The sequence below is a fragment of the Schistocerca americana genome, unplaced genomic scaffold (assembly GCF_021461395.2).
Source record: "Schistocerca americana isolate TAMUIC-IGC-003095 unplaced genomic scaffold, iqSchAmer2.1 HiC_scaffold_312, whole genome shotgun sequence".
Taxonomy (NCBI): Eukaryota; Metazoa; Arthropoda; class Insecta; order Orthoptera; family Acrididae; genus Schistocerca; species Schistocerca americana.
The window spans coordinates 18031-36532 of NW_025726030.1; the positions used below are offsets into that span (position 1 = coordinate 18031).

The 18502-nt window shown below is 55.0% G+C and overlaps 2 protein-coding genes across 2 annotated transcripts; both read left to right on the forward strand.

Moving 5' to 3' along the window:
* Nucleotides 1-1615: 1615 nt before the first annotated feature.
* LOC124579778 lies at nt 1616-5548 on the forward strand. The gene is made up of 6 exons (XM_047131250.1): nt 1616-1627; nt 1741-2133; nt 2238-2993; nt 3036-4091; nt 4187-4579; nt 4763-5548. Exons 1-6 carry the CDS (start codon nt 1616-1618, stop codon nt 5546-5548), a joined length of 3396 nt encoding a protein of 1131 aa, XP_046987206.1.
* Nucleotides 5549-12132: 6584 nt separating this feature from the next.
* Nucleotides 12133-17507, forward strand: LOC124579779. Its single transcript, XM_047131251.1, has 6 exons — nt 12133-12166; nt 12258-12689; nt 12888-13229; nt 13428-15010; nt 15052-16769; nt 16811-17507. Exons 1-6 carry the CDS (start codon nt 12133-12135, stop codon nt 17505-17507), a joined length of 4806 nt encoding a protein of 1601 aa, XP_046987207.1.
* Nucleotides 17508-18502: the final 995 nt, after the last annotated feature.

An 18502-nucleotide genomic window follows, 5' to 3' on the forward strand; every position in this document is an offset into this window, starting at 1 on the left:
CTTCGCAAGCTTTGCTGTCCTCGCATGTTGTGCTTTCCTCTCAAGTAGTGCTGTCCTCTCAAGTTGGGCTGTCCTCTCAAGTTGAGCTGTCCTCTCAAGTTGAGCTGTCCTCTCAAGTTGTGCTGTCCTCTCAGGTTGTGCTGTCCTCTCAGGTTGTGCTGTCCTCTCAAGTTGAGCTGTCCCCTCAAGTTGAGATGTCCTCTCAAGTTGACCTCTCCTTCAAGTTTAGCTGTCCTCCGATGTTGAGCTGTCCTCTCTAGATGAGCTGTCCACTCTAGATGAGCTGCCCTCTCAAGTTGAGCTGTCCTCTCAATTTAAGCTGTCCTGTCAAGTTGAGCTATCCTCTCAAGTTGAGCTGTCCTCTCAAGTTGAGCTGTCCTCTCAAGATGAGCTGTCCTCTCAAGTTGAGCTGTCCTCGAAAGCCGTGCTGTCCTCGCAAGTTGTGCTGTCATCGCAAGCTGTGCTGTCCTCGAAAGCTGTGCTGTCCTCCCAAGCTGTGCTGTCCTCGCAAGCTGTGCTGTCCTCGCAAGCTGTGCTCTCCTCGCAAGCTGTGCTGTCCTTGCAAGCTGTACTGTCCCTGCAAGCCGTGCTGTCCTCGCAAGGTGTGCTGTCCTCACAAGCCGTGCTGTCCTCGCAGGCCGTGCTGTCCTCGGAAGCCGTGCTGTCCACGCAAGCCTTGCTGTCCACGCAAGCCTTGCTGTCCTCGCAAGCCGTGCTGTCCTCACAAGCTTTGCTGTCCTCACAAGCTTTGCTGTCCTCGCAAGCTTTCCTGTCCTCGTAAGTTGTGCTGTCCTCTCAAGTTGAGCTGTCCTCTCAGGTTGAGGTGTCCTCTCAGGTTCAGATTTCCTCTCAAGTTGAGCTGTACACTCAAGTTGAGCTGCCCTCTCAAGTTGAGCTGCCCTCTCAAGTTGAGCTGCCCTCTCAAGTTGAGCTGCCCTCTGAAGCTGAGCACCCCTCTCAAGTTGAGCAGTCCTCTCAAGTTTTGCTGTCCTCTGAAGTTGAGCTGTCCTCTCAAGTTGAGCTGTCCTCTCAAGTAGAGCTGTCCTCTCACGTTGAACTGTCCTCGCAATCTGTGCTGTCCTCGCAAGCTGTCCTGTCTTCGCAACCTGTGCTGTCCTCGCAAGCTGTGCTGTCCTCGCAAGCTGTGCCGTCTTTGTAAGCTGTGCCGTCCTCGCAAGCTGTGCCGTCCTCGCAAGCTGTGCTGTCCTCGCAAGCTGTGCTGTCCTCACAAGCTGTGCTGTCCTCGCAAGCTGTGCTGTCCTCGCAAGCTGTGTTGTCCTCGCTAGCTGTGCTGTATTCGCAAGCTGTGCTGTCCTCGCAAGCTGCGCTGTCCTCGCAAGCTGTACTGTCCTCGCAAGCTGTGCTGTCATCGAAAGCCTTGCTGTCCTCGCAAGCCGTGTTGTTCTCGCCAGCCGTGCTGTCTTCGCAAGCTTTGCTGTCCTCGCATGTTGTGCTTTCCTCTCAAGTAGTGCTGTCCTCTCAAGTTGGGCTGTCCTCTCAAGTTGAGCTGTCCTCTCAAGTTGAGCTGTCCTCTCAAGTTGTGCTGTCCTCTCAGGTTGTGCTGTCCTCTCAGGTTGTGCTGTCCTCTCAAGTTGAGCTGTCCCCTCAAGTTGAGATGTCCTCTCAAGTTGACCTCTCCTTCAAGTTTAGCTGTCCTCCGATGTTGAGCTGTCCTCTCTAGATGAGCTGTCCTCTCTAGATGAGCTGCCCTCTCAAGTTGAGCTGTCCTCTCAATTTAAGCTGTCCTGTCAAGTTGAGCTGTCCTCTCAAGTTGAGCTGTCCTCTCAAGTTGAGCTGTCCTCTCAAGATGAGCTGTCCTCTCAAGTTGAGCTGTCCTCGAAAGCCGTGCTGTCCTCGCAAGTTGTGCTGTCATCGCAAGCTGTGCTGTCCTCGAAAGCTGTGCTGTCCTCCCAAGCTGTGCTGTCCTCGCAAGCTGTGCTGTCCTCGCAAGCTGTGCTCTCCTCGCAAGCTGTGCTGTCCTCGCAAGCCGTACTGTCCCTGCAAGCCGTGCTGTCCTCGCAAGGTGTGCTGTCCTCACAAGCCGTGCTGTCCTCGCAGGCCGTGCTGTCCTCGGAAGCCGTGCTGTCCACGCAAGCCTTGCTGTCCACGCAAGCCTTGCTGTCCTCGCAAGCCGTCTGTCCTCACAAGCTTTGCTGTCCTCACAAGCTTTGCTGTCCTCGCAAGCTTTCCTGTCCTCGAAAGTTGTGCTGTCCTCTCAAGTTGAGCTGTCCTCTCAGGTTGAGGTGTCCTCTCAAGTTGAGCTGTCCTCTCAAGTAGAGCTGTCCTCTCACGTTGAACTGTCCTCGCAAGCTCTGATGTCCTTGCAAGCTGTGCCGTCCTCGCAAGCTGTGCCGTCCTCGCAAGCTGAGCCATCCTCGCAAGCTGTGCTGTCCTCGCAAGCTGTCCTGTCCTCGCAAGCTACGCTGTCCTCGCAAGCTGTGCTGTCCACGCAAGCTGTGCTGTCCACGCAAGCTGTGCTGTCCCCGCAACCTGTGCTGTCCTCGCAAGCTGTGCTGTCCTCGCAAGCTGTGCTGTCCTCGTTAGCTGTGCTGTCCTCGCAAGCTGTGCTGTCCTCGCAAGGTGCGCTGCCCTCGCAAGCTGTACTGTCCTCGCAAGCTGTGCTGTCATCGCAAGCCTTGCTGTCCTCGCAAGCCCTGCTGTCCTCTCCAGCCGTGCTGTCTTCGCAAGCTTTGCTGTCCTCGCATGTTGTGCTTTCCTCTCAAGTAGTGCTGTCCTCTCAAGTTGGGCTGTCCTCTCAAGTTGAGCTGTCCTCTCAAGTTGAGCTGCCCTCTCAAGTTGAGCTGTCCTCTCAAGTTGTGCTGTCCTCTCAGGTTGTGCTGTCCTCTCAAGTTGAGCTGTCCTCTCAAGTTGAGCTGTCCTCTCAAGTTGAGCTGTCCTCTCAAGTTGAGCTGTCCTCTCAAGTTGAGCTGTCCTCTCAAGTTGAGCTGACCTCTCAAGTTGAGCTGTCCTCTCTAGTTGAGCTGTCCTCTCAAGTTGAGCTGTCCTCTCAAGTTGAGCTGTCCTCTCAAGTTTAGCTGTCCTATCATGTTGAGCTGTCATCTCTAGTTGAGCTGTCCTCTCAAGTTGAGCTGTCCTCTCAAGTTGAGCTGTCCTCTCAAGTTGAGCTGTCTTCTCTAGATGAGCTGTCTTCTCTAGATGAGCTGTCCTCTCAAGTTCAGTTGTCCTCACTAGTTGAGCTGTCCTCTCGAGTTGAGCTGTCCTCTCTAGTTGAGCTGTTCTCTCACGTTGAGCTGTCCTCACAAGTTGAGCTGTCCTCTCAAGTTGAGCTGTCCTCGCAAGCAGTGCTGTCCTCACAAGCTGTGCTGTCCTCGCAAGCTGTGCTGTCCTCGCAAGCTGTGCTGTCCTCGCAAGCTGTGCTGTCCTCACAAGCTGTGTTGTCCTCGCAAGCTGTGCTGTCCTCGCAAGCTGTGCTGTCCTCGCAAGGTGTGCTGTCCTCGCAAGCTGTGCTGTCCTCGCAAGCTGTGCTGTCCTCGCAAGCTGTGCTGTCCTCGCAAGCTGTGCTGTCCTCGCAAGCTGTGCTGTCCTCGCAAGCTGTGCTGTCCTCGCAAGCTGTGCTGTCCTCGCAAGCTGTGCTGTCCTCGCAAGCTGTGCTGTCCTCGCAAGCTGAGCTGTCCTCGCAAGCTGTGCTGTCCTTGCAAGCTGTGCTGTCCTCGCAAGCTGTGCTGAGCTCGCAAGCTGTGCTGTTCTCGCAAGCTGTGCTGTCCTCGCAAGCTGTGCTGTCCTCGCAAGCTGTGCTGTCCTCGCAAGCTGTGCTGTCCTCACAAGCTTTGCTGTCCTCACAAGCTTTGCTGTCCTCGCAAGCTTTGCTGTCCTCACAAGTTGTGCTGCCTTCGCAAGTTGTGCTGTCCTCTCAAGTTGAGCTGTCCTCTCAAGTTAAGCTGTCCTCTCAACTTGAACTGTCCTCTCAAGTTGAGCTGCCCTCTCAAGTTGAGCTGCCCTCTCAAGTTGAGCTGTCCCCTCAAGTTGAGCTGTCCTCTCAAGATGAGCTGCCTTCTCTAGTTGAGCTGCCCTCTCAAGTTGAGCTGCCCTCTCAAGTTGAGCCGACCTCTCAAGTTGAGCTGTCCTCTCAAGTTGAGTTGTCCTCTCAAGTTAAGTTGTTCTCTCAAGTAGAGCTGTCCTCTCAAGTTGAGATGTCCTCTCAAGTTGACCTCTCCTTCAAGTTGAGCTGTCATCTGATGTTGAGCTGTCCCCTCTAGATGAGCTGTCCTCTCTAGATGAGCTGTCCTCTCAAGTTGAGCTGCCCTCTCAAGTTGAGCTGTCCTCTCAAGTTGAGCTGTCCTATCATGTTGAGCTGACCTCTCTAGTTGAGCTGTCACCTCTAGTTGAGCTGTCCTCTCAACTTGAGCTGTCCTCTCAAGTTGAGCTGTCCTCGCAAGCCGTGCTGTCCTCGCACGTTGTGCTGTCATCGCAAGCTGTGCTGTCCTCGAAAGCTGTGCTGTCCTCCCAATTTGTGCTGTCCTCGCAAGCTGTGCTCTCCTCGCAAGCTGTGCTGTCCTCGCAAGCCGTGCTGTCCTTGCAAGCCGTGCTGTCCTCGCAAGCTGTGCTGTCCTCGCAAGCCGTGCTGTAATCGCAAGCCGTGCTGTCCTCGGAAGCCGTGCTGTCCACGCAAGCTTTGCTGTCCTTGCAAGCCGTGCTGTCCTCACAAGTTTTGCTGTCCTCACAAGCTTTGCTGTCCTCGCAAGCTTTGCTGTCCTCTCAAGATGAGCTGTCCCCTCAAGTTGAGCTGTCCTCTCAAGATTAGCTGCCTTCTCTAGTTGAGCTGTCCTCTCAAGTTGAGCTGTCCTCTCAAGTTGAGCTGCCCTCTCAAGTTGAGCTGCCCTCTCAAGTTGAGCTGCCCTCTCAAGTTGAGCTGTCCCCTCAAGTTGAGCTGTCCTCTCAAGATGAGCTGCCTTCTCTAGTTGAGCTCTCCTCTCAAGTTGAGCTGTCCTCTCAAGTTGAGCTGTCCTCTCAAGTTGAGCTGTCCTCTCAAGTTAAGCTGTCCTCTCAACTTGAACTGTCCTCTCAAGTTGAGCTGCCCTCTCAAGTTGAGCTGCCCTCTCAAGTTGAGCTGTCCCCTCAAGTTGAGCTGTCCTCTCAAGATGAGCTGCCTTCTCTAGTTGAGCTGCCCTCTCAAGCTGAGCTGCCCTCTCAAGTTGAGCTGCCCTCTCAAGTTGAGCTGTTCTCTCAATTTAAGCTGCCCTGTCAAGTTGAGCTGTCCTCTCAAGTTGAGCTGTCCTCTCAAGTTGAGCTGTCCTCTCAAGATGAGCTGTCCTCTCAAGTTGAGCTGTCCTCGAAAGCCGTGCTGTCCTCGCAAGTTGTGCTGTCCTCACAAGCCGTGCTGTCCTTGCAAGCCGTGCTGTCCTTGCAAGCCGTGCTGTCCTCGCAAGCTGTGCTGTCCTCGCAAGCCGTGCTGTCCTCGCAAGCGGTGCTGTCCTCGGAAGCCGTGCTGTCCACGCAAGCTTTGCTGTCCTCGCAAGCCATGCTGTCCTCACAAGTTTTGCTGTCCTCACAAGCTTTGCTGTCCTCACAAGCTTTCCTGTCCTCGTAAGTTGTGCTGTCCTCTCAAGTTGAGCTGTCCTCTCAGGTTGAGGTGTCCTCTCAGGTTGAGATTTCCTCTCAAGTTGAGCTGTACACTCAAGTTGAGCTGCCCTCTCAAGTTGAGCTGCCCTCTCAAGTTGAGCTGCCCTCTCAAGTTGAGCTGCCCTCTGAAGCTGAGCAGCCCTCTCAAGTTGAGCAGTCCTCTCAAGTTTTCCTGTCCTCTGAAGTTGAGCTGTCCTCTCAAGTTGAGCTGTCATCTCAAGTTGAGCTGTCCTCGCAAGCTGTGATGTCCTTGCAAGCTGTGCCGTCCTCGCAAGCTGTGCCGTCCTCACAAGCTGAGCCATCCTCGCAAGCTGTGCTGTCCTCGCACGCTGTCCTGTCCTCGCAAGCTATGCTGTCCTCGCAAGCTGTGCTGTCCTTGCTAGCTGTGCTGTCCTCGCAAGCCGTGCTGTCCTCGCAAGCTGTGCTGTCCTCGCAACCTGTGCTGTCCACGCAAGCTGTGTTGTCCCCGCAACCTGTGTTGTCCTCGCAAGCTGTGCTGTCCTCGCAAGCTGTGCTGTCCTCGCAAGCTGTACCGTCTTTGTAAGCTGTGCCATCCTCGCAAGCTGTGCCGTCCTCGCAAGCTGTGCCGTCCTCGCAAGCTGTGCTGTCATCGCAAGCTGTGCTGACCTCGCAAGCTGAGCTGTCCTCGCAAGCTGTGCTCTCCTCGCAAGCTGTGTTGTCCTCGCAAGCTGTGCTGTCCTCGCAAGGTGTGCTATCCTCGCAAGCTGTGCTGACCTCGCAAGCTGTGCTGTCCTCGCAAGCTGTGCTGTACTCGCAAGCTGTGCTGTCCTCGCAAGCTGTGCTGTCCTCGCAAGCTGTACCGTCTTTGTAAGCTGTGCCATCCTCGCAAGCTGTGCCGTCCTCGCAAGCTGTGCCGTCCTCGCAAGCTCTGCTGTCCTCGCAAGCTGTGCTGTCATCGCAAGCCTTGCTGTCCTCGCAAGCCGTGCTGTTCTCGCCAGCCGTGCTGTCTTCGCAAGCTTTGCTGTCCTCGTATGTTGTGCTTTCTTCTCAAGTAGTGCTGTCCTCTCAAGTTGGGCTGTCCTCTCAAGTTGGGCTGTCCTCTCAAGTTGAGCTGTCCTCTCAAGTTGAGCTGTCCTCGCAAGCTGTGATGTCCTTGCAAGCTGTGCTGTCCTCGCAAGCTGTGCTGTCCTCGCAAGCTGAGCCGTCCTCGCAAGCTGTGCTGTCCTCGCAAGCTGTGCTGACCTCACAAGCTGAGCTGTCCTCGCAACCTGTGCTGTCCTCGCAACCCGTGCTGTCCACGCAAGCTGTGCTGTCCCCGCAACCTGTGTTGTCCTCGCAAGCTGTGCTGACCTCGCAAGCTGTGCTGTCCTCGCAAGCTGTGCCGTCTTTGTAAGCTGTGCCGTCCTCGCAAGCTGTGCCGTCCTCGCAAGCTGTGCTGTCCTCGCAAGCTGTGCTGTCCTTGCAAGCTGTGCTGACCTCGCAAGCTGAGCTGTCCTCGCAAGCTGTGCTCTCCTCGCAAGCTGTGCTGTCCTCGCAAGCTGTGCTGTCCTCGCAAGGTGTGCTGCCCTCGCAAGGTGTGCTGACCTCGCAAGCTGTGCTGTCCTCGCAAGCTGTGCTGTCTTCGCAAGCTTTGCTGTCCTCGCATGTTGTGCTTTCCTCTCAAGTTGAGCTGTCCTCTCAAGTTGTGCTGTCCTCCCAGGTTGTGCTGTCCTCTCAAGTTGAGCTGTCCTCTCAAGTTGAGCTGTCCTGTCAAGTTGAGCTGTCCTCTCAAGTTAAGCTGTCCTCTCAAGTTGAGCTGTCCTCTCAAGTTGAGCTGTCCTCTCAAGTTGAGCTGACCTCTCAAAATGAGCTCTCCTCTCTAGTTGAGCTGTCCTCTCAAGTTGAGCCGTCCTCTCAAGTTGAGCTGCCCTATCATGTTGAGCTGTCCTCTCTAGTTGAGCTGTCATCTCTAGTTGAGCTGTCCTCTCAAGTTGAGCTGTCGTCTCAAGTTGAGCTGCCTTCTCTAGTTGAGCTGCCCTCTCAAGTTGAGCTGCCCTCTCAAGTTGAGCTGCCCTCTCAAGTTGAGCTGCCCTCTCAAGTTGAGCTGCCCTCTGAAGCTGAGCAGCCCTCTCAAGTTGAGCAGTCCTCTCAAGTTTTGCTGTCCTCTGAAGTTGAGCTGTCCTCCCAAGTTGAGCTGTCATCTCAAGTTGAGCTGTCCTCGCAAGCTGTGAAGTCCTTGCAAGCTGTGCCGTCCTCGCAAGCTGTGCCGTCCTCACAAGCTGAGCCATCCTCGCAAGCTGAGCTGTCCTCGCAAGCTGTGCTCTCCTCGCAAGCTGTGTTGTCCTCACAAGCTGTGCTGTCCTCGCAAGGTGTGCTGTCCTCGCAAGCTGTGCTGACCTCGCAAGCTGTGCTGTCCTCGCAAGCTGTGCTGTCCTCGCAAGCTGTGCTGTCCTCGCAAGCTGTGCTGTCCTCGCAAGCTGTACCGTCTTTGTAAGCTGTGCCATCCTCGCAAGCTGTGCCGTCCTCACAAGCTGTGCCGTCCTCGCAACCTCTGCTGTCCTCGCAAGCTGTGCTGTCATCGCAAGCCTTGCTGTCCTCGCAAGCCGTGCTGTTCTCGCCAGCCGTGCTGTCTTCGCAAGCTTTGCTGTCCTCGTATGTTGTGCTTTCTTCTCAAGTAGTGCTGTCCTCTCAAGTTGGGCTGTCCTCTCAAGTTGGGCTGTCCTCTCAAGTTGAGCTGTCCTCTCAAGTTGAGCTGTCCTCGCAAGCTGTGATGTCCTTGCAAGCTGTGCCGTCCTCGCAAGCTGTGCTGTCCTCGCAAGCTGAGCCGTCCTCGCAAGCTGTGCTGTCTTCGCAAGCTGTGCTGACCTCGCAAGCTGAGCTGTCCTCGCAACCTGTGCTGTCCTCGCAACTCGTGCTGTCCACGCAATCTGTGCTGTCCCCGCAACCTGTGTTGTCCTCGCAAGCTGTGCTGTCCTCGCAAGCTGTGCTGTCCTCGCAAGCTGTGCCGTCTTTGTAAGCTGTGCCGTCCTCGCAAGCTGTGCCGTCCTCGCAAGCTTTGCTGTCCTCGCAAGCTGTGCTGTCCTTGCAAGCTGTGCTGACCTCGCAAGCTGAGCTGTCCTCGCAAGCTGTGCTCTCCTCGCAAGCTGTGCTGTCCTCGCAAGCTGTGCTGTCCTCGCAAGGTGTGCTGCCCTCGCAAGGTGTGCTGACCTCGCAAGCTGTGCTGTCCTCGCAAGCTGTGCTGTCCTCGCAAGCTGTGCTGTCCTCGCAAGCTGTGCTGTCATCGCAAGCTGTGCTGTCCTCGCAAGCTGTGCTGTCCTCGCAAGCTGTAATGTCCTCGCAAGCTGTGCTGTCCTCGCAATCTGTGCTGTCCTGGCAAGCTGTGCTGTCCTCGCAAGCTGTGCTGTCCTCACAAGCTGTGCTGAGCTCGCAAGCTGTGCTGTCCTCGCAAGCTGTGCTGTCCTCGCAAGCTGTGCTGTCCTCGCAAGCTGTGCTGTCCTGGCAAGCCTTGCTGTCCTTGCAAGCCGTGCTGTTCTCGCCAGCCGTGCTGTCTTCGCAAGCTTTGCTGTCCTCGCATGTTGTGCTTTCCTCTCAAGTAGTGCTGTCCTCTCAAGTTGGGCTGTCCTCTCAAGTTGAGCTGTCCTCTCAAGTTGAGCTGCCCTCTCAAGTTGAGCTGTCCTCTCAGGTTGTGCTGTCCTCTCAAGTTGTGCTGTCCTCTCAAGTTGAGCTGTCCTCTCAAGTTGAGCTGTCCTCTCAAGTTGCGCTGTCCTCTTAAGTTGAGCTGACCTCTCAAGTTGAGCTTTCCTCTCTAGTTGAGCTGTCCTCTCAAGTTGAGCTGTCCTTTCAAGTTGAGCTGTCCTATCATGTTGAGCTGTCCTCTCTAGTTGAGCTGTCCTATCATGTTGAGCTGTCCTCTCAAATTGAGCTGTCCTCTCAATTTGAGCTGTCCTCGCAAGCCGTGCTCTCCTCGCAAGTTGTGCTGTCATCGCAAGCAATGCTGTCCTCGAAAGCTGTGCTGTTCTCCCAATTTGTGCTGTCCTCGCAAGCCGTGCTCTCCTCGCAAGCTGTGCTGTCCTCGCAAGCCGTGCTGTCCTTGCAAGACGTGCTGTCCTCGCAAGCTGTGCTGTCCTCGCAAGCCGTGCTGTCCTCGCAAGCCATGCTGTCCTCGCAAGCCATGCTGTCCTCAAAAGCTTTGCTGTCCTCACAAGCTTTGCTGTCCTCGCAAGCTTTGCTGTCCTCGCAAGTTGTGCTGTCCTCTCAAGTTGAGGTGTCCTCTCAAGTTGAGCTGTCCTCTACAGTTGAGCTGTCCTCTACAGTTGGACTGTCCTCTCAAGTTGAGCTGTCCTCTCAGGTTGAGGTGTCCTATCAGGTTGAGATTTCCTCTCAAGTTGAGCTGTACACTCAAGTTGAGCTGCCCTCTCAAGTTGAGCTGCCATCTCAAGTTGAGCTGCCATCTCAAGTTGAGCTGCCCTCTCAAGTTGAGCTGCCCTCTTAAGTTAAGCTGTCCTCTTAAGTTGAACTATCCTCTCAAGTTGAGATGTCCTCTTAAATTGACCTCTCCTTCATGTTTAGCTGTCCTCTGATGTTGAGCTGTCCTCTCTAGATGAGCTGTCCTCTCTAGATGAGCTGTCCTCTCAAGTTGAGCTGCCCTCTCAAGTTGAGCTGTCCTCTCAATTAAAGCTGTCCTGTCAAGTTGAGCTGTCCTCTCCAGTTGAGCTGTCCTCTCAAGTTGAGCTGTCCTCTCAAGTTGAGCTGTCCTCTCAAGTTGAGCTGTCCTCGAAAGCCGTGCTGTCCTTTCAAGTTGTGCTGTCATCGCAAGCTGTGCTGTCCTCGAAAGCTGTGCTGTCCTCCCAAGCTGTGCTGTCCTCGCAAGCTGTGCTCTCCTCGCAAGCCGTGCTGTCCTCACAAGCCGTGCTGTCCTCGCAAGCCGTGCTGTCCTCGCAAGGTGTGCTGTCCTCAAAAGCCGTGCTGTCCTTGCAAGCCGTGCTGTCCTCGGAAGCCGTGCTGTCCACGCAAGCCTTGCTGTCCTCGCAAGCCGTGCTGTCCTCACAAGCTTCGCTGTCCTCACAAGCTTTGCTGTCCTCGCAAGCTTTCCTGTCCTCGTAAGTTGTGCTGTCCTCTCAAGTTGAGCTGTCCTCTCATGTTGAGGTGTCCTGTCAGGTTGAGATTTCCTCTCAAGTCGAGCTGTACACTCAAGTTGAGCTGCCCTCTCAAGTTGAGCTGCCCTCTCAAGTTGAGCTGCCCTCTCAAATTGAGCTGCCCTCTGAAGCTGAGCAGCTCTCTCAAGTTGAGCTGTCCTCTCAAGTCGTGCTGTCCTCTCAGGTTGTGCTGTCCACTCAAGTTGAGCTGTCCTCTCAAGTTGAGCTGTCCTCTCAAGTTGAGCTGTCCTCTCAAGTTGAGCTGTCCTCTCAAGTTCAGCTGTCCTCTCAAGTTGAGCTGTCCTCTCAAGTTGAGCTGTCCTCTCAAGTTGAGCTGCCCTCTTAAGTTGAGCTGTCCTCTCAGGTTGTGCTGTCCTCTCAAGTTGAGCTGTCCTCTCAAGTTGAGCTGTCCTCTCAAGTTGAGCTGTCCTCTCAAGTTGAGCTGTCCTCTCAAGTTGACCTCTACTTCAAGTTTAGCTGTCCTCTGATGTTGAGCTGTCCTCTCTAGATGAGCTGTCCTCTCTAGATGAGCTGTCCTCTCAAGTTGAGCTGCCCTCTCAAGTTGAGCTGTCCTCTCAATTTAAGCTGTCCTGTCAAGTTGAGCTGTCCTCTCCAGTTGAACTGTCCTCTCAAGTTGAGCTGCCCTCTCAAATTGAGCTGCCCTCTGAAGTTGAGCTGCCCTCTCAAGTTGAGCTTCTCAAGTTGAGCTGTCCTCTCAAGTTGAGCTGTCCTCTCAAGTTGAGCTGTCCTCTCAAGTTGAGCTGTCCTCTAAAGTTAGGCTGTCCTCTCTAGTTGAGCTGTCCTCTCTAGTTGAGCTGTCCTCTCTAGTTGAGCTGTTGTCTCACGTTGAGCTGTCCTCACAAGTTGAGCTGTCCTCTCAAGTTGAGCTGTCCTCGCAAGCAGTGCTGTCCTCGCAAGCAGTGCTGTCCTCACAAGCTGTGCTGTCCTCGCAAGCTGTGCTGTCCTCGCAAGCTGTGCTGTCCTCGCAAGCTGTGCTGTCCTCGCTAGCTGTGCTGTATTCGCAAGCTGTGCTGTCCTCGCAAGCTGCGCTGTCCTCGCAAGCTGTACTGTCCTCGCAAGCTGTGTTGTCATCGCAAGCCTTGCTGGCCTCGCAAGCCGTGCTGTTCTCGCCAGCCGTGCTGTCTTCGCAAGCTTTGCTGTCCTCACAAGCTGAGCCGTCTTTGTAAGCTGTGCCGTCCTCGCAAGCTGTGCCGTCCTCGCAAGCTGTGCTGTCCTTGCAAGCTGTGCTGTCCTCGCAAGCTGTGCTGTCCTCGCAAGCTGTGCTGTCCTCGCTAGCTGTGCTGTATTCGCAAGCTGTGCTGTCCTCGCAAGCTGCGCTGTCCTCGCAAGCTGTACTGTCCTCGCAAGCTGTGCTGTCATCGCAAGCCTTGCTGTCCTCGCAAGCCGTGCTGTTCTCGCCAGCCGTGCTGTCTTCGCAAGCTTTGCTGTCCTCGCATGTTGTGCTTTCCTCTCAAGTATGGCTGTCCTCTCAATTTGGGCTGTCCTCTCAAGTTGGGCTGTCCTCTCAAGTTGAGCTGTCCTCTCAAGTTGAGCTGCCCTCTCAAGTTGAGCTGTCCTCTCAGGTTGTGCTGTCCTCTCAAGTTGAGCTGTCCTCTCAAGTTGAGCTGTCCTCTCCAGATGAGCTGTCCTCTCTAGATGAGCTGTCCTCTCAAGTTGAGCTGCCCTCTCAAGTTGAGCTGTCCTCTCAAGTTAAGCTGTCCTCTCAAGTTGAGCTGTCCTCTCAAGTTGAGCTGTCCTCTCAAGTTGAGCTGTCCTCTCAAGTTGAGCTGTCCTCTCAAGTTGAGCTGTCCTCTCAAGTTGAGCTGTCCTCTCAAGTTGAGCTGTCCTCTCAAGTTGAGCTGTCCTCGAAAGCCGTGTTGTCCTCGCAAGTTGTGCTGTCATCGCAAGCTGTGCTGTCCTCGAAAGCTGTGCTGTCCTCCCAAGCTGTGCTGTCTTCGCAAGCTGTGCTCTCCTCGCAAGCTGTGCAGTCCTCGCAAGCCGTGCTGTCCTTGCAAGCCGTGCTGTCCTCGCAAGGTGTGCTGTCCTCATAAGCCGTGCTGTCCTCACAAGCCGTGCTGTCCTCGGAAGCCGTGCTGTCCACGCAAGCCTTGCTGTCCTCGCAAGCCGTGCTGTCCTCACAAGCTTTGCTGTCCTCACAAGCTTTGCTGTCCTCGCAAGCTTTCCTGTCCTCGTAAGTTGTGCTGTCCTCTCAAGTTGTGCTGTCCTCTCAAGTTGAGCTGTCCTCTCAGGTTGAGGTGTCCTCTCAGGTTGAGATTTCCTCTCAAGTAGAGCTGTACACTCAAGTTGAGCTGCCCTCTCAAGTTGAGCTACCCTCTCAAGTTGAGCTGCCCTCTCAAGTTGAGCTGCCCTCTGAAGCTGAGCAGCCCTCTCAAGTTGAGCTGTCCTCTCAAGTTGAGCTGTCCTCTGAAGTTGAGCTGTCCTCTCAAGATAAGCTGTCCTCTCAAGTTGAGCTGTCCTCTCAAGTTGAGCTGTCCTCGCAAGCTGTGATGTCCTTGCAAGCTGTGCCGTCCTCGCAAGCCGTGCTGTCCTTGCAAGCCGTGCTGTCCTCGCAAGGTGTGCTGTCCTCATAAGCCGTGCTGTCCTCACAAGCCGTGCTGTCCTCGGAAGCCGTGCTGTCCACGCAAGCCTTGCTGTCCTCGCAAGCCGTGCTGTCCTCACAAGCTTTGCTGTCCTCACAAGCTTTGCTGTCCTCGCAAGCTTTCCTGTCCTCGTAAGTTGTGCTGTCCTCTCAAGTTGTGCTGTGCTCTCAAGTTGAGCTGTCCTCTCAGGTTGAGGTGTCCTCTCAGGTTGAGATTTCCTCTCAAGTAGAGCTGTACACTCAAGTTGAGCTGCCCTCTCAAGTTGAGCTACCCTCTCAAGTTGAGCTGCCCTCTCAAGTTGAGCTGCCCTCTGAAGCTGAGCAGCCCTCTCAAGTTGAGCTGTCCTCTCAAGTTGAGCTGTCCTCTGAAGTTGAGCTGTCCTCTCAAGATAAGCTGTCCTCTCAAGTTGAGCTGTCCTCTCAAGTTGAGCTGTCCTCGCAAGCTGTGATGTCCTTGCAAGCTGTGCCGTCCTCGCAAGCTGTGCCGTCCTCGCAAGCTGAGCCGTCCTCGCAAGCTGTGCTGTCCTCGCAAGCTGTCCTGTCTTCGCAAGCTATGCTGTCCTCGCAAGCTGTGCTGTCCTCGCAAGCTGTGCTGTCCTCACAAGCCGTGCTGTCCTCGCAAGCTGTGCTGTCCTCGCTAGCTGTGCTGTATTCGCAAGCTGTGCTGTCCTCGCACGCTGCGCTGCCCTCGCAAGCTGTACTGTCCTCGCAAGCTGTGCTGTCATCGCAAGCCTTGCTGTCCTCGCAAGCCGTGCTGTTCTCGCCAGCCGTGCTGTCTTCGCAAGCTTTGCTGTCCTCGCATGTTGTGCGTTCCTCTCAAGTAGTGCTGTCCTCTCAAGTTGGGCTGTCCTCTCAAGTTGGGCTGTCCTCTCAAGTTGAGCTGTCCTCTCAAGTTGAGCTGTCCTCTCAAGTTGAGCTGTCCTCTCAAGTTGAGCTGTCCTCTCAAGTTGAGCTGTCCTCTCAAGTTGAGCTGACCTCTCAAGTTGAGCTTTCCTCTCTAGTTGAGCCGTCCTCTCAAGTTGAGCTGTCCTCTCAAGTTGAGCTGTCCTATCATGTTGAGCTGTCCTCTCTAGTTGAGCTGTCCTCTCAAGTTGAGCTGTCCTCTCAAGTTGAGCTGTCCTCTCAAGTTGAGCTGTCCTCCCAAGCCATGGTCTCTTCGCAAGTTGTGCTGTCATCGCAAGCTGTGCTGTCCTCGAAAGCTGTGCTGTTCTCCCAATTTGTGCTGTCCTCGCAAGCTGTGCTCTCCTCGCAAGCTGTGCTGTCCTCGCAAGCCGTGCTGTCCTTGCAAGACGTGCTGTCCTCACAAGATGTGCTGTCCTCGCAAGTCTTGCTGTCCTCGCAAGCCGTGCTGTCCTCGGAAGCCGTGCTGTACACGCAAGCTTTGCTGTCCTCACAAGCCATGCTGTCCTCACAAGCTTTGCTGTCCTCACAAGCTTTGCTGTCCTCGCAAGCTTTGCTGTCCTCGCAAGTTGTGCTGTCCTCTCAAGTTGAGCTGTCCTCTCAAGTTGAGCTGTCCTCTACAGTTGAGCTGTCCTCTACAGTTGGACTGTCCTCTCAAGTTGAGCTGTCCTCTCAGGTTGAGGTGTCCTATCAGGTTGAGATTTCCTCTCAAGTTGAGCTGTACGCTCAAGTTGAGCTGCCCTCTCAAGTTGAGCTGCCATCTCAAGTTGAGCTGCCATGTCAAGTTGAGCTGCCCTCTCAAGTTGAGCTGCCCTCTCAAGTTAAGCTGTCCTCTCAAGTTGAACTGTCCTCTCAAGTTGAGATGTCCTCTCAAGTTGACCTCTCCTTCAAGTTTAGCTGTCCTCTGATGTTGAGCTGTCCTCTCTAGATGAGCTGTCCTCTCTAGATGAGCTGTCCTCTCAAGTTGAGCTGCCCTCTCAAGTTGAGCTGTCCTCTCAATTTAAGCTGTCCTGTCAAGTTGAGCTGTCCTCTCAAGTTGAGCTGTCCTCTCAAGTTGAGCTGTCCTCTCAAGTTGAGCTGTCCTCTCAAGTTGAGCTGTCCTCAAAAGCCGTGCTGTCCTCGCAAGTTGTGCTGTCATCGCAAGCTGTGCTGTCCTCGAAAGCTGTGCTGTCCTCCCAAGCTGTGCTGTCCTCGCAAGCTGTGCTCTCCTCGCAAGCTGTGCTGTCCTCACAAGCCGTGCTGTCCTTGCAAGCCGTGCTGTCCTCGCAAGGTATGCTGTCCTCACAAGCCGTGCTGTCCTTGCAAGCCGTGCTGTCCTCGGAAGCCGTGCTGTCCACGCAAGCCTTGCTGTCCTCACAAGCCGTGCTGTCCTCACAAGCTTTGCTGTCCTCACAAGCTGTGCTGTCCTCGCAAGCTGTGCTGTCCTCGCAAGCCGTGCTGTCCTCGCAATTTGTGCTGTCCTCGCAAGCTGTGCTGTCCTCGCAAGCTGTGCTGTCCTCGCAAGCCGTGCTGTCCTCGCCAGCCGTGCTGTCCTCGCAAGCTGTGCTGTCCTCGCAAGCCGTGCTGTCCTCGCCAGCCGTGCTGTCTTCGCAAGCTTTGCTGTCCTCGCATGTTGTGCTTTCCTCTCAAGTGGTGCTGTCCTCTCAAGTTGGGCTGTCCTCTCAAGTTGAGCTGTCCTCTCAAGTTGAGCTGCCCTCTCAAGTTGAGCTGTCCTCTCAAGACGTGCTGTCCTCTAAGGTTGTGCTGTCCTCTCAAGTTGAGCTGTCCTCTCAAGTTGAGCAATCCTCTCAAGTTCAGCTGTCCTCTCAAGTTGAGCTGTCCTCTCAAGTTGAGCTGACCTCTCAAGTTGAGCTGTCCTCTCTAGTTGAGCTGTCCTCTCAAGTTGAGCTGTCCTCTCAAGTTGAGCTGTCCTATCATGTTGAGTTGTTCTCTCTAGTTGAGCTGTCATCTCTAGTTGAGCTGTCCTCTCAAGTTGAGCTGTCCTCTCAAGTTGAGCTGTCCTCTCAAGTTGAGCTGTCCTCTCAAGTTGAGCTGTCTTCTCTAGATGAGCTGTCCTCTCTAGATGAGCTGTCCTCTCAAGTTCAGTTGTCCTCTCAAGTTGAGCTGTCCTCTCAAGTTGCGCTGTCCTCTCAAGTTGAGCTGTCCTCTCAGGTTGAGGTGTCCTCTCAGGTTGAGATTTCCTCTCAAGTTGAGCTGTACACTCAAGTTGAGCTGCCCTCTCAAGTTGAGCTGCCCTCTCAAGTTGAGCTGCCCTCTCAAATTGAGCTGCCCTCTGAAGCTGAGCAGCCCTCTCAAGTTGAGCAGTCCTCTCAAGTTTTGCTGTCCTCTGAAGTTGAGCTGTCCTCTCAAGTTGAGCTGTCCTCTCAAGTTGAGCTGTCCTCTCAAGTTGAGCTGTCCTTGCAAGCTGTGATGTCCTTGCAAGCTGTGCTGTCCTCGCAAGCTGTGCCGTCCTCGCAAGCTGAGCCCTCCTCGCAAGCTGTGCTGTCCTCGCAAGCTGTCCTGTCCTCACAAGCTATGCTGTCCTCGCAAGCTGTGCTGTCCTCGCAAGCTGTGCTGTCCTCGCAAGCCGTGCTGTCCTCGCAAGCTGTGCTGTCCTCGCAACCTGTGCTGTCCACGCAAGCTGTGCTGTCCCCGCAACCTGTGTTGTCCTCGCAAGCTGTGCTGTCCTCGCAAGCTTGGTGTCCTCGCAAGCTGTGCCGTCTTTGGAAGCTGTGCCGTCCTCGCAAGCTGTGCCGTCCTCGCAAGCTGTGCTGTCCTCGCAAGCTGTGCTGTCCTCGCAAGCTGTGCTGTCCTCGCAAGCTGTGCTGTCCTCGCAAGCTGTGCTGTCCTCGCCAGCCGTGCTGTCTTCACAAGCTTTGCTGTCCTCGCATGTTGTGCTTTCCTCTCAAGTGGTGCTGTCCTCTCAAGTTGGGCTGTCCTCTCAAGTTGAGCTGTCCTCTCAAGTTGAGCTGCACTCTCAAGTTGAGCTGTCCTCTCAAGACGTGCTGTCCTCTCAGGTTGTGCTGTCCTCTCAAGTTGAGCTGTCCTCTCAAGTTGAGCTGTCCTCTCAAGTTGAGCCGTCCTCTCAAGTTGAGCTGTCTTCTCTAGATGAGCTGTCCTCTCTAGATGAGCTGTCCTCTCAAGTTCAGTTGTCCTCTCAAGTTCAGCTGTCCTCTCAAGTTGCGCTGTCCTCTCAAGTTGAGCTGTCCTCTCAAGTTGAGCTGTCCTCTCAAGTTGAGCTGTCCTCGCAAGCTGTGCTGTCCTCGCAAGCTGTGCTGTCCTCGCAAGCTGTGCTGTCTTCGCAAGCTGTGCTGTCCTCGCAAGCCGTGCTGTCCTCGCAAGCCGTGCTGTCCTCGCATACCGTGCTGTCCTAACGAGCCGTGCTGTCCTCGCAAGCCGTGCTGTCCTCGCAAGCCGTGCCGTCCTCGCAAGCTGTGCTGTCCTCACAAGCCGTGCTGTCCTCGCGAGCCGTGCTGCCCTTGCGAGCTTTGCTGTCCTCGCGAGCTTTGCTGTCCTCGCGAGCTTTGCTGTCCTCGTGACCTTTGCTGTACTCGCAAGTTGTGCAGTCCTCGCAAGTTGTGCTGCCCTCTCAAGTTCAGTTGTCCTCACAAGTAGAGCTGCCCTCTTAAGTTGAGCTGCCCTCTCAAGTTGAGCTGCCATCTCAAGTTGAGCTGCCCTCTCAAGTTGAGCTGCCCTCTTATGTTGAGCTGTCCTCCAAAGTTGAGCTGTCCTCTCAAGTTGAGCTGTCCTCTCAAGTTGAGCTGTCCTCGCAAGCTGTGATGTCCTTGCAAGCTGTGCCGTCCTCGCAAGCTGTGCCGTCCTCGCAAGCTGAGCCGTCCTCGCAAGCTGTGCTGTCCTCGCAAGCTGTCCTGTCTTCGCAAGCTATGCTGTCCTCGCAAGCTGTGCTGTCCTCGCAAGCTGTGCTGTCCTCGCAAGCCGTTCTGTCCTCGCAAGCTGTGCTGTCCTCGCAACCTGTGCTGTCCTCGCAAGCTGTGTTGTCCCCGCAACCTGTGCTGTCCTCGCAAGCTGTGCTGTCCTCGCAAGCTGTGCTGTCCTCGCAAGCTGTGCCGTCTTTGTAAGCTGTGCCGTCCTCACAAGCTGTGCCGTCCTTGCAAGCTGTGCTGTCCTCGCATGTAGTGCTTTCCTCTCAAGTAGAACTGTCCTCTCAAGTTTGGCTGACCTCTCAAGTTCAGCTGTCCTCTCAAGTTGAGCTGCCCTCTCAAGTTGTGCTATCCTCTCAAGTTGTGCTGTCCTCTCAGGTTGTGCTGTCCTCTCAAGTTGAGCTGTCCTCTCAAGTTGAGCTGTCCTCTCAAGTTGAGCTGTCCTCTCAAGTTGAGCTGTCCTCTCAAGTTGAGCTGTCCTCTACAGT